The 13,023-nt window shown below is 43.0% G+C and overlaps 1 protein-coding gene across 1 annotated transcript in view; it reads right to left on the bottom strand.

Annotated features, from left to right (window-relative positions):
- insrb (insulin receptor b) overlaps positions 1-12,514 on the bottom strand; it is a 49,574-nt gene extending 37,060 nt beyond the window's left edge. The window contains exon 1 of the mRNA XM_019880212.1: positions 11,935-12,514. Coding sequence (XP_019735771.1) covers positions 11,935-12,514 — 580 coding nt within the window. The remainder of the gene's footprint in view (positions 1-11,934) is intronic.
- Positions 12,515-13,023: the final 509 nt, after the last annotated feature.

Raw genomic sequence — 13,023 nt, 5'->3', positions numbered from 1 at the left:
AATAAATAATGGATGGATGGCTGGATGGAATGTTCATTTAATTACTGCTAACATGCTTCTGCTTAAATGAAGTCAGCATTCAGTTGTCCTTCACGTGTCATGACAAGAAAGTTGGCTCAAATCAAAAGCTGATCTTCCTTCAGCAATATCAAGATACAATATTGATGATGACATACTGTTATTGCTAGCAAAGTTGTGCATGATTTATTGTAGGATTGCCATCAGTCATATTCAATCATTTGCAATGTCCCATATTGTTCCATTTACTAACGTTGAGATTGAGTTATGTTCAGATGATCAATGAACTAAATATAGAAGACTCAAGAGTTACAATCAGAAAATTACACATGAAAAGTGTGCATTCAGCAAACACAATAGCTGCAAATCACACTTTTTGCCATCAAGCACGGGCGATGTGGACAAATAGGTTGCGACCAATCACGTGGATTGGAGCTCCATGCGCACCAATCACAGGAAGCCAGGGCAAATGCAGCCATCTTTAGTAACAGGAGCCAGGGCTGACAAGTTTGGTCTATCATTTTGAGGCCCAGAAATTCCTGCATGTCTGCATACCACAGTGTGCAAGGGGGAGGAACAGGGGGCGAGAAAAGAGTTGGAGAGACAACGAGAGAGAGCACAAAAGCGAAGGGACAGTTCGGGGGGGTGGGGGGGGGGACGAAATGCGCTAAAAAGGGAGGATCTTTCCCAGAGGGCAGAGCAATGGGGAAGAGAATGGGAGACCGAAAAAGAAAGACAATGACAGGCATTTCTTCCAATTCTTCATCTTCCCGTTTGTGTGACCCGTTTTTCCAGACAACTGGACAGCTAGACTTCCCGACTTTATTGGGACGATAATTAGCAGCACCATCTCCTCATAAGGGCAACGGGACGTCAAGCAGTACCGGGAAAGGTTACCGTGCTACAAAAGTAGATCGAGATGGCAGTGGAACTACAACAGCCATTTTTACTGCAGTCTTATAACTCACCGCTTGCATTTACGAAAGTATTTATCATTGCACCTTTTATATTTGTCTTCCAACTTGTTGAGAGGGGGATGTCGCAAACAGCAGCCAGTAGAATTGATCGAATTTATGATTTTACATTAGTTTTCAGTAATGGGAACACTCTGGCAGAGAGAGCAAGTGCTCTAAACGCGTGACTGGCTGCCTGTGCAAACCACTCAAGCAATAGTTTACATTCACAATATATGCAGTCAAATCCCGAACTTCCGAAAATGATGAAGTGGGTCCTCCTTCAGTGGAAGCTCCATCAAAAAGGATGCGCCGAGAAACCGTAGGTTCACGTGGAAAAAATGCCATCAATATTAAAAGGAGGCTTGGTTTGAACGGCAAACAAACCGAACAAGGCTAAATTAACTCACGGGAAATGCGAGATTTGGAACAGTGCAAGTGGAGCCGGCCGACATAATGATATGCATTTAATATGACATACAAGTGTCTACCATACAATATCCAACCCTCTCTTCACTTCTATGCTTATTTTGATGTGTGAGTGGTTGCCTTCGCTCTCGCTACAACAATGAATCAACTCACTCAACAACGAATGATGGTTAATGTAAATGCAACAATACTACTACAGTGAAACTCCTCTACAATGAAACCTACATGGGCGAAAATACCCCCTAGTGTGAGAAAATCTTCATGTATTAACACCATTCCCACTCTCCTGCCCCCCATACAACGAAAAAAAAACCCTGTTGCGTTGTACGAAATCTTTTTCTCTGCTCTTGCCTCGCGACGAGATTCACTACAATGAAGCCTAATCCAACAGCGACCTCTAATGCTTCGTTCGGAAACGGCAACAGCAACCACCACACTGGTTTACACATGCGCAGTAGTCCAGGTGTGTGTGTGTGAGTGTGTGTGTGTGTGTGTGTGTGTGTGTTTACATCTGAAAACAAATTTGCTACAGTGAAAAACCCCCTGTTGTGAAAAATTTTCTTGCTGCAAACATGATTTTGTTGTAGAGGAGTTTCATTGTACTAGTTTGTGGGTCAACAGACTTAAAAATAAACAACACATTTAAAAAGAAATACTGGAGGTGACGAGGACACATGGAGAGGATGTTTTTATAACATGGACGGCAGTAAAATCAGGCGCATTTTGTGTGTTTTAGTTATATATTGCTGCATAAATATGATTTGCTTTCATCATTGGTTATCAGCAGGAAGACATTATTTCTTCTAGGCTGTCCAACTACACGCACGCACGCACGCAACAAAAGGAAAGGTCCCGCTCTCCTTGTAACACGCCTCAGCATCTGTCCCTCCCACCAACCGCATCCCAAAATGTACATTATGTCACAAATAAGGCCTTAACTGAAAACAGAATTTCTGGAGTGTTCCATTACAGCCACAAGTAAATTACTCCGTGTACTGCGAATTCTTGGACATGAAGCATATTCTGCGTAGGGCTGAGCTCCCCGCTAAGTGCTAAGTGAGTCAAACGTGTTCAACGGTTCAAGGAAAAGAAGCATTTCTTGGACAAAACCTTCAGCGAAACGAGGTCGGTCTGGAGAGAAAAGTGTGGAGAAAAAAAAAAGAAAAAAAAACACGTAGGCTTGGATGGAACTTCAAGGAAGGCGAGGTCACATAAGGATTCAGCTGAGGAAAATCTAATTTAGAAATGTCGATTTCCGGCGCTGACTTTTGAGGGCTCTCTGAAAATTTGGTGGATTTGGGTCGAAGCTGCCTTGGATGTGATTGCGTTAGATACGTGCCACAATTCCGCGCAGTGCACCCAAGAATGTTTTGTGTTGGGCTTGACAAGTTTGACAAATGAATGCTTTTTATTTTACTTATCACATTTATTATTCAAAAATGTTTTGGTCTTATACTGTAGGTTAGACCGACGATAAAATAAAGTCAAATGAACCATGAATTAATATGAGGGACTGCTTATTTCCTTCAGTCAGCGTTAATTTCGACTTGCAGTCTTTTAGGCGTTCGCCATTCATGACAACAAAATTTCAAGTTCAATCAGCCTGCCATGCATGTTTTTAGAATGTGGGAGAAAACCGGAGTACCCGCAGAAAACCCACGTAGGCACGGGGAGAACATGCAAACTCGACAAAGGAAGACCGGAGCCAGGCTCGAACCCACGACCTCTGCACAGTGAGGTCAACACGCTAACCACTGGACCACCACCACACGAAACTACAAACGTGGAGACCCAATATCATCCTGAGTTCTTGTCCACACAATTGTGCTAAACATTTACAATTATGTATTTATTTATGGCACAATTCAACTGCCATAGGGTGGCCATTCTCAACAGAACCACTGTGCAAAACAAAACAAAAAAAGAGGACAAATATTTGGGAAAACAATCATGTTTTTGTCATATGATCTGTTGGATGAGCAAACGAACAAAGGAGAACTACCCACTTCAAATGATTTCACAACCTGGGGGAAACCCGGCTTTCCCATGAAGATGATGTAACGGATATCTTGAGAATTTTAGAAGTCCAAATATCCCACCAACACCCTTCAGCTGAGCTGCCGGACAACAGTGAAGCCGTGTGTGCAATGCAAAGAATTTGATGAAGAATACGCCTCACATATTCCAAATAGAGAACAGACCAGTAAGTTTGGTTGCAGACTTTGCTACGCCATTGTGATCACATAGGTATGAACCTCGCCTATCCTGCTAGAGGGGAAGTACAGTGAATTCATATCCATCGAGGGGGATACGTTCCAGATCCATTCGCAATGAGTAAAAATCTGCTCTTCGGAAAAACTCTTTTCATTGTCAACATAGGTACACAAAAAAATTAAAGCATAAAAAATTGGTATTGTGATACTTTTGGTGTGACAATTTTGGCTAGAGCAAAGGCCACTGTGTGTTTCTGGGTGTGTGAAGGTGAGTTTCTGGGTGTGAGCTGTGGCCAATAGCAGCACCACAGCGAGCATTTTTTTTGGGGGTGTTCATTTTAGAGGTGCAACGATTAATCGATTTTACAACTAGTCTGTTATCAAATGATTTGAGTATTATTTTAAATAACTTATTTGTTTAGAGACCTTGTTTGATTTTAAATTGTTCAAATCCTCAGAATGGCTTTTTTAAGATTCTCATTTCCGGCATGAAAGCAGACTTTTTATGCTTGTGTTGAATCAAAATAAAACATTTGCAAACATTTCTTTGAAAAACAATTGTCAACATTTTTGCCTATTTTCTGACGTACGGATCAAATCGTAATCAATAATCATATACATCATAAATATAATTTTTGTTTTAAAACCCAAATTGTGTTTTCTCCACTATCAATTTGAAATTATGCCATGTTTTTGAAAAGAGGAATGAACATGAAGACATTTTTTGTCCAATTCATTGATTAGTCACCAAAAGAATCAATGGACAAATTGATCATTAAAATACTCATTACATGGCGTCAAGGTTTATTTTATTTTATTTTTCTCCCAGCATTCAATAAACGGCTGAAACGTGCGTCAGCAACTGTGACGCTCCTTTCGTCCATCGATGGCTTGACAATAAGTACAGTGACACCTTGATTTCAACTAATTCATTGCGCTGCGAGCTGTGCCCTTGTTTGCTTTATATTCAGTCAAAATGCGAGTTACGAACCATCCTCAGGTACGCCGCCGTTCGAGTGAAGGGGAAAAAAAACAAAAAAAAGAGAGAGAAACAGTTGTGATGCACTTAAACTAAGTGCCAAACAGACCAAGCACACAAATACAAAATGAAAACACATCAAGAGTATGGAGCTGTCACTCATACTGATCTAACACTGTCGTCGACTAATTTATCAAATATAATTGGTTGTCCTTTGCTGGTTTTATTGTGGTGCTCTTGTCCAGTCCATGCGTTACACTATATTGTGCTGGTGTAAAATCAAGCTATTTACATAGCTCACGCAGCTATGTAAACGAAGCCGAGACGCAAGGCGGCGTACACAAAAGGCAGCTCAGGGATTGGCATTCCAAACTTTACTTAAGCGAGCTGATATGAATTGTTCCGCTTGGTGGCTTGGTTGTCAAGTCCTAAGCGGCAGTGGAATGAATGGAAAAATTGAATCATTCCGTGAGAGATTAGTACGATAGTTTTTGGGAATGAGCCAGTACCCACGTAGATGTTGCACGTGTCCCACGTGTGATATGAAGAAAAATCACTGCATGCCGAAAGCTGTCTTGACATATCCTGGCATCATCTATGACAAAGCTAAAAGCATCAAATTATGTCTATGATCGATACACATTTTCACACATGGTAGGTCAAAATCGATTTTAACTGCCTGCGAGTGAAACTGCTGATTTCAGCCACACCTTCGCAAAGTAGGCACGGGAATGCTCAACAGCGGTGAAACAGCCTCGTAATAATTCTGTCAACTGCATAATAGTTTGTTCATCGCGTCGTAAAGCAATTGAGGCAAAACGGAGGGCACGGTTGTTGTTGGCAGCAGACAGCACAGCAGCTGTTGATACAGTTCCAACTCGTTTACAGTCTAAAAACGAACAACATGAAGTCAGCGGCGGAGTGTTGACCTCCACCGCTCTCTCGGGCACCGTGATTCTACTCAATAGGATGCTGGCATTGTAAACGGGAGTTCAGCATATTCAGCCAGCCAGCCGCTTATTTTCTACACCACTTATTCTCATTACGGTCATTGGAGTGTTGGAGCCTCTCCCGGTTGCGTTTAGGCGAGAGGCAGGCTACACCCTGAAATGGTTTTTGTGTGAACGTGTGGATGTCGAAGTTGGAAGGAGGCGGTCATCTGATCTGACCAAACACCTGAAAACAATCCCCTTCTCTTGAGCGGAGGGAGGCTCGTGTTATATTGCCCTCGAACACACAAACACAATTTCTCCCCCCTTCATCTCAGTTTTTCCCTTATCCAAACATCCTCAAGGTGACGAGATGGATATTCAAACAATTTGAAGCTTAGAGTTTGGGAAAAGCTGTCCATGGCAAATAGCCCCAATAAATGTTTCCGACAGCGCGTGGGGTTTTTGTGAATGGGCTCCTGCAAACTAGTTATCTTTCCTTTCACCGTCTCTCATATGTAAGTAATATCTCAGCGCCTCTCTCTCTCTCTCTCTCTCTCTCTCTCTCTCTGCCCATTAGCCTTCCCCCGGGGGCCCAGCTGTACAGCTCAGCAGTAGGATGTGCTCTGGACAAAGACAGGAAGTAATGAGGAAGTCCTTTCAGACAGCCCACGCTGGAGCAAGCACTTGGCTGCCGACAAGCTTTTCCTGAACGGCTCAGACATTTACACAGATGAATAGAGAAGCGCGTGAACATAAATAAACCATCATCGCGCCACACGTGAACGTAGAAAATCAAACTCCTGCGCTCACGAGGGAACAATATTTAACGTCTGTCTCATTTTCCAGATGAAGCACATGCCAAACGAGCGACACTTCGATATGAAACGACAGATGAGGGACGGAGGCGCCGCTGCCTCTTGTTCCGACGCATTGTGTCCTCAGACGCTCTCATCCTCTTCACACGATAGGCTACTTACATCGCCGCTAGCAGCCAATCCCCTGTCGGAACAGTGGGCAGAGGCGTCAGCCAGGGTGCTCTACTTCAGCTCGTGCGTACGTTCGTGTTCCACTTGGCTCAGTGTGTCAAGCGTGTAGTGTTCCCTGTGTCTTTGCGCACATGCACTTGCATTGAAATGTGTGTGCGGAGCAGAATGTGGTAGTGCCAGTCCATTGATGAGCTGGAAGAGAGAGTTTTCCAGATCCCCCGAGGGTGAGAGGAGGCGGCGTGCAATTCACACACCAACGAGGATGCGCATACACAATCGACGTCGGCTTAACAAAGTTAATTTGGGACGTCCAGCGTGCTTACAGGCAGCAAGAGGAAAGGTGGCTACACGTACTCTCGCTGTCACTTATTCCATGTAAGATATTCACGGTACATCAGAGACCTGCCAGCGAGTGTGTGTTGATGTGAAGGCCAGCCAACAAACAAAGATGCTGCAATTATCCTAATCGAAAAGCATTGAAGACAAACTTGCCAATAGCCGTAGCAATAATTATATAGAGGAAGATGCACACTAATGTAGGTAGCACTTTGTGTGCCAGTGTGTTTGGATTAGTAGGTAGATCACTATCGGCATTTTAAAAAGACGGAGGTAGAATGGAATCTTTCAATATGGAGGGATGGGTTTTTTTTGGAATGAAAGGACACCAATGGCTTTTAAAAAAATATCTGTGTGCACAAGAAAATTGAATTAGAGGCTGTCAAAACCATGCGAAAGCACCAAGCGGCACTGTAACCGCCTAACCTTGGGCTACTTTAGACAAGCACAAGCCTGAAGAAAGCCATTTCCAGAAAAGGCACAACAGCAACAATGACAAATTGAGGATTAGAGTATAGTTTAGTAGTATAAAAGTCTAATCTGACATGGTATAGATGTAAAATATTTTAAACCAACATGTCCATTTTCAATATCCTAAAACACGTACTTCTGAACCAGATGTACGACAAAAATGACATTTTCAACATGGAACAAATGTGCCAGCCCGTGACTAGTGAAAATATGTGTGGAATTGACGACCATTAAAATACAATGGTCAATGGTCACACGGTCACATGTGCAGTATTTTTTTCTTCAATAATGACATTACTCCAAGCCCACAGTGGTGGTATGAATTTAACTGGGGAAAAAAAAGACTCTTATAAATAATGTGACAGGTTAATGTAGAGGAACTTTCTTTCCGGAATCTGCCTTTTTTTTTGGGCAATCTGACCTGTTCCCAGTGTATGACGACTTTTATACTGGCTGCAACTATGCAGGTGTCTCGAAGAAAGGGCTTAACGTTTTTGAATAGTGGTAAGAGAAGCTGATGATGGGCTGTGTTGAACACCGCCATCCTTACTAATGTGTTTCTCTTTTCGGCTGCTGGAGCTTGGCCAGTTGCCACCCTGGTGACAATGTGTGGGTGTGTGGTTGCGGCATGTGTGTCAGTCGGTGTGTGTGTGTACCTGGAAGCCAAACTTGAAACACGCCGCCACGCTCGGAGATAAGTGTGCTGTAATTCTTTTTCTTTAATGGGGTTCAAGTAGGTTACTTCCTGTGTCGCTCCATTGCTGTTAGCATGATATGAGTAGCTTGTTGTGAACAAAGGACTTTGATTTGGCTTTTCGCTGACTCCTGCCATGGGGTAGCATACCGCCAACTAAAGGCTCTATGGCTGCGACGGTTTGGAATCTTAAACAAATTACTCTCAATGTAATTGATCTCAAAGTTAGTTTTCAAATAAAATATGAAACAAAACCTTTCAAAACTGTGCCATGAATTCCACGCTAGACGCTTCCACGGATTACGGAGGGATGCAAAGTACTTCTTTAAATGAACAGTGCGAGAGACGAGGCACAGACTGCTTCTTGGCTGACACTTTCTATTAGCTTCATGTGAGTATGTGGAGAGCTTGGACAGGTCTGATTCAAGAGCCCATCGTGTGACAGAGTGTCACTTTGAAGAGGGTGACTGTGTGTGCGTGCATCTGTGTGTGTGAGATGGAAAACAATCACAGTGGGCAACAAAGCACGTAGGCACAGCCAGAGTTCACGTTGACCTGAAACACATTCTCTCCTCCTGCTCGTGTGCGTGTGTGTGAGTGTGAGTTGTGCAAACACGCAGAGTTTGTGAGGCTGAACATGTTGTGCAAGGCCTCAGCAACAGACAAAGTTTGATCCAAACAGCAGCATGATTGTGTTCTCTTATTGTCTTATCGGCGAGTGAGAGTAAATCTGGTCATTCATCTGCATCGATGTATCTATTGTCAGATCAGTTCTACACTGGCAGCAAATCATAAAACACACTACAAGGTCATTTAAAAAAAAAAAAAAACCTCAACAACTACAGTACATTAATTCGAGCGCTATTGATGTGAAACGATGAAAAACATTAGCTATGGCCAGCAGACGGGAGAATTGGGTCTCTTTTGAATGAAATCACCGTGTCTCAAAGGAACACAGAAAACCATGAACATGGTTGATGTTAAAAGCACATTGAGATTGATTAAAGTGTTTAGAATGTTAAATCCATTAACAACAGTGTCACAAAAGAGAAGAAAGATGACAGAGATGATAAAAATTTAGAAATCAAAACACTGACATATCCTAGGTACACAAACGCACATGCACACACTACTCAATACTACTACTCCTACTACTAAATGTGCAAATGTTTTTTTAAAGTGTATCAAATGTAAATAGTTAAACTGGTAATATACAATAATAATAAGAATATTTGTAAATACATGATTTTGCCATCAAAAGCAAATTTTCATTGTTGGTATTTTATCGAAGAGGATTGTTCAGATGTTTGAGGCGTCACTCAAGCAAAAAAAAAATAGTCGCATCAAAGTTACTGCTGTGCATGAAATATTTCTTTTCCACAAAAACCTGCAATTTTTGAGTCCAACATTAAGTGATTTGGGTGAAACTAACCCATATTCTACTGCTGATTTAAAAAAAATGGGAGAAAGTAGAAAGAAACTTTTTTGTGATGTTTGGTAGTGTCTGTGTTTCCATAGCCATAAAACAATATTGTGAGACCCTTGCAAAGATTAGTCAGACTGCTCTAAACTGGCTGGCACTCAAGGTTTTCTTTTTTGAAAATGGCTGGCAGTGAAAGAATTCATGAATAGAATAATTTTGCATACTATTTTTTTAGATACATTTTTCAATGCCAAAAAAGAAATGCAGTCACATTTTTTCCAGAATAAAAAAAAAAATATTTGGCAGCAAAATATTGGGGCCTGAATTACCTGAACCCTCTTCTGGTTGCTGCTAAGTAGGGAAATGACAATTGCTTCAAGACACGCACTGTACGTATAGATCAGTCAAATTACAGACAGCAGTCTTTGCTATCAATGAATTTGTCTCTGTCAACCATGGTTCGAATTGTCAATGAAATTTTTATTTCTGTAACACATGAATTTATTCTGTGATTAACGCAGGCTCACACGCGCGCAGGCTCACACGCGCACCTTTCCTAATTAAAATCTTAATTCCAATAACTGTCGGACTAAGGAGATTTGCCGCAAGCACAATATATGAACTGCCAAGCCGGGGAGTAAAAGGGAGATGTTTGTTTCCTTTGCGCGGGCATAAACAGCAATGCGGCACACACACACACACACACACACACACACACACACACACACACACACACACACACACAGTGGTGGTTTTCCTGCATGTGTAAGATCAGAAGAATGTAGGCGCTCCCTGTCTCTTACCTAAGGCAACTTCGAACTAAAAAACACAAAAGCACAACCCGACAGTTTCCACATGTACAAACGTTAACGTTGCAGCTAATGTTCGCCTGCTCTGCACCTGTGTGCACTAAATTTTAAAAAGAAACAGCACTGGATTGGGCGAATGTGTTTTCAAAGGGATTGAGGTGACATTGCAGCCCTTGGGAATGACTCACACGTTTGTAAATATTAAACACTCACACCTCAAACATGTGGAGTCAATGCTAATTTATTATCCTTATGGAGCACTCTCTCCCTTGCATACGCAGTCGCCTGCAGCAGGGCCAGACGGCCACCTTGCATCATGTTCTAGAAATGGCCCCAGCTTTACCTACACTGGTCTGTATCGCGTGACGTGCATCATACCTCCTCTCCCGGCCTATCAGAGCCAAAGGAGACATGAACGCACATGCACAGACATTACTTGACGTACCATAAACACGCTTGTGTTTATCAGTCGACATCCCCCCCACCCTCTGCTCCCCTCACTCTTTCCCTCTCCTTTAGCCCATTGGTGATCATGGCAATTTGTCTTTGAAACCTAGTCCTGTCCCACATGTAAACTATCTATTTTGTACATGTGTACAACGCAAGAGGTGCATGGACACACACACGAGATCACTTCCTGTATCGCTTTCCATTCCCGAACATTCTGGAAGGATAGCGAGGAGCCAACGTAAATGCGGGCTGGGACAGTTGAAGTTCAACTATAAACACGGACGCGGCCATTACGCTTTGAACGCTAGCCTCTCCGTCAGACACAGAGGCGGACGAGAGAAAAAAACAAGGCAAGCTATAATCGCTCTCAAAAAATAATAAGCATTCTCTCTGAGTGTCCTACAATAGACGCCATTCTCTGTGTTTATGGTAGGAGAGGAAAGACTGACTGGCCGATTGGCCAGCCGGAGCTCTGGCAGGCCGACGGGCAGCAGCGCGGAGAAAAGCCGCAGTTCTTTTTTTGAATAAAGGCCGAAAAGAAAATACCAACAAACATGTGTACTATACTGTTTATCCCTATCCATGCACCCTCTCCTTCCCAATGTACTTTTCTCCCATAATGCCTACCTTGGACTGCGCAGTTCCCTGACTCAACAATAACGCCTGAGTCATTCCGGACTTTAAGAAGATCGCCAGCCTCTAATTACGAATCATTTCTTCTGACACACATGCTCCAGTCAAAGAATGCTAATCAGAGGGCATTGCCTGTCCCTCTTTTTTTGGCTGTGGATATCAGGGAGACCCCCGCCCTCTCGCTCTCACTCACCAAATGAAGCTGATAGCACACATATCAACGACTGACATACGTGTCTCATTGGACTCCTTCGGCAACCAATAACACAAATGAGGACAGTCAATATGGGGATTTAACATTTCCCACTGTTACAAACTTTGGCCTGGGACCTAAAGTAGTGGCGGGATGTCAAGTGTCAAGAGTAAAATACGGTTGATGATCAAACAGGCACTTCACTTGTGGACTTTCTGATTCACATTCTACGTAAAGAGGTCAGATTTGCAGTATATGGAGGATTTTAGCAAGTGGTAGTCCCGAGGGGAAAAGCAGGTTTCAAATTCATGCCTCGTGGTGAACAGGTTTATGAGACCCAACTCGAGCTTATATAAACTTCAATTGAAGGGCTGAGGAGAATAAAGCAGATATTTGGCCTTTCAAATGCACTTACTTCTCTGGCAGTGGTTCTGGGACCAGCATCTTCCCCTGAAGTGCCCGTTGATGGTGTTCTGGGGGCAGACGGTCTGACCTTGGGCCGTGCCGGGACACACGTCTCCGCACTCCCGGTCATTCTTGTTCTCCACAATGTAGTTGTCTTCCACCGAGTCCAGGATCTTGGACCAGTCCAGAGTGGCCAGGTAGCAAAGATCTGGGTTCTTCTCAATCCTCACAGCCCCCCTGGTGATGTTCATGAGGCTGTGAAGGCCCACCTCCTTCAGTTGCAGCATCTCGTAAATGACAAGGGCATAGTTGAAGAAGAGGTTGTTGCCGCGAATCACGGTCAGGTTCGGAAAGAGATCGGTGAGGGAATCGAGGCCGTAGACGCGGAAGAGCAGCATGTAGTCGGTCACCACTTGCAGCTTGGGGAAGCTGAGGCCCCGAAAGTCCTCGGTTTTGGTCTTGAACATGAGCAGGATCTTTAGGTGGCCCTCGATGATGGTGCAGTTCTCCAGCGATTGGAGGTTGGTCACATTGTTGCGGATGTCTTTGCTCTGACAAACTGCAAGAACAGACATGACACAAATTAACATTTTCATATTTATTTGCTTTATCCAAGAACTGCTCCAACATTTATTTTGTGCTTTTTTTTGAGAGACCTCATTATATATAACGTTTTCAAAACATAGCTATTAACTTGGCTCTTTCATCTTGCCAAAGATCAAATGTGCTTCAGTCAACTATCCTAATTTAAGAGCAAATATACTGTAGTAAAAAAAAAAAAAAAACCCTGCATATTAAGGAATAGGAATATGAAAGAAATTTCCTTGATCAAACATGAGGAACACGGACGGTGTTGACTACACAAACTAACCGTCAAGACATGCTGTTCTTTTCAAGTATTTTAATGAGATGGGAGTCGTTGCATTGTTTCAATGTCACCGAAGCTAATAGTGCTGCCTATGCGTGTTTTGCCTTCAGCAAGGCTGCAGCTTAGCTTTGCATCGCCCATGTCATTCAAGTTGTTCTCCATGAGACCACAAATTAGTTGGGGGACTGAATCAAAAGTGCATTTGATGGTTGTGGCTAAGTAGCGCATGAT

Source organism: Hippocampus comes, unplaced genomic scaffold, assembly GCF_001891065.2.
Source record: "Hippocampus comes isolate QL1 unplaced genomic scaffold, H_comes_QL1_v1.1 scaffold151, whole genome shotgun sequence".
In the NCBI taxonomy this organism is placed as follows: Eukaryota; Metazoa; Chordata; class Actinopteri; order Syngnathiformes; family Syngnathidae; genus Hippocampus; species Hippocampus comes.
The sequence above is the reverse complement of the archived record's forward strand: the minus strand, read 5'-3'. Positions and strand labels throughout refer to the sequence as shown.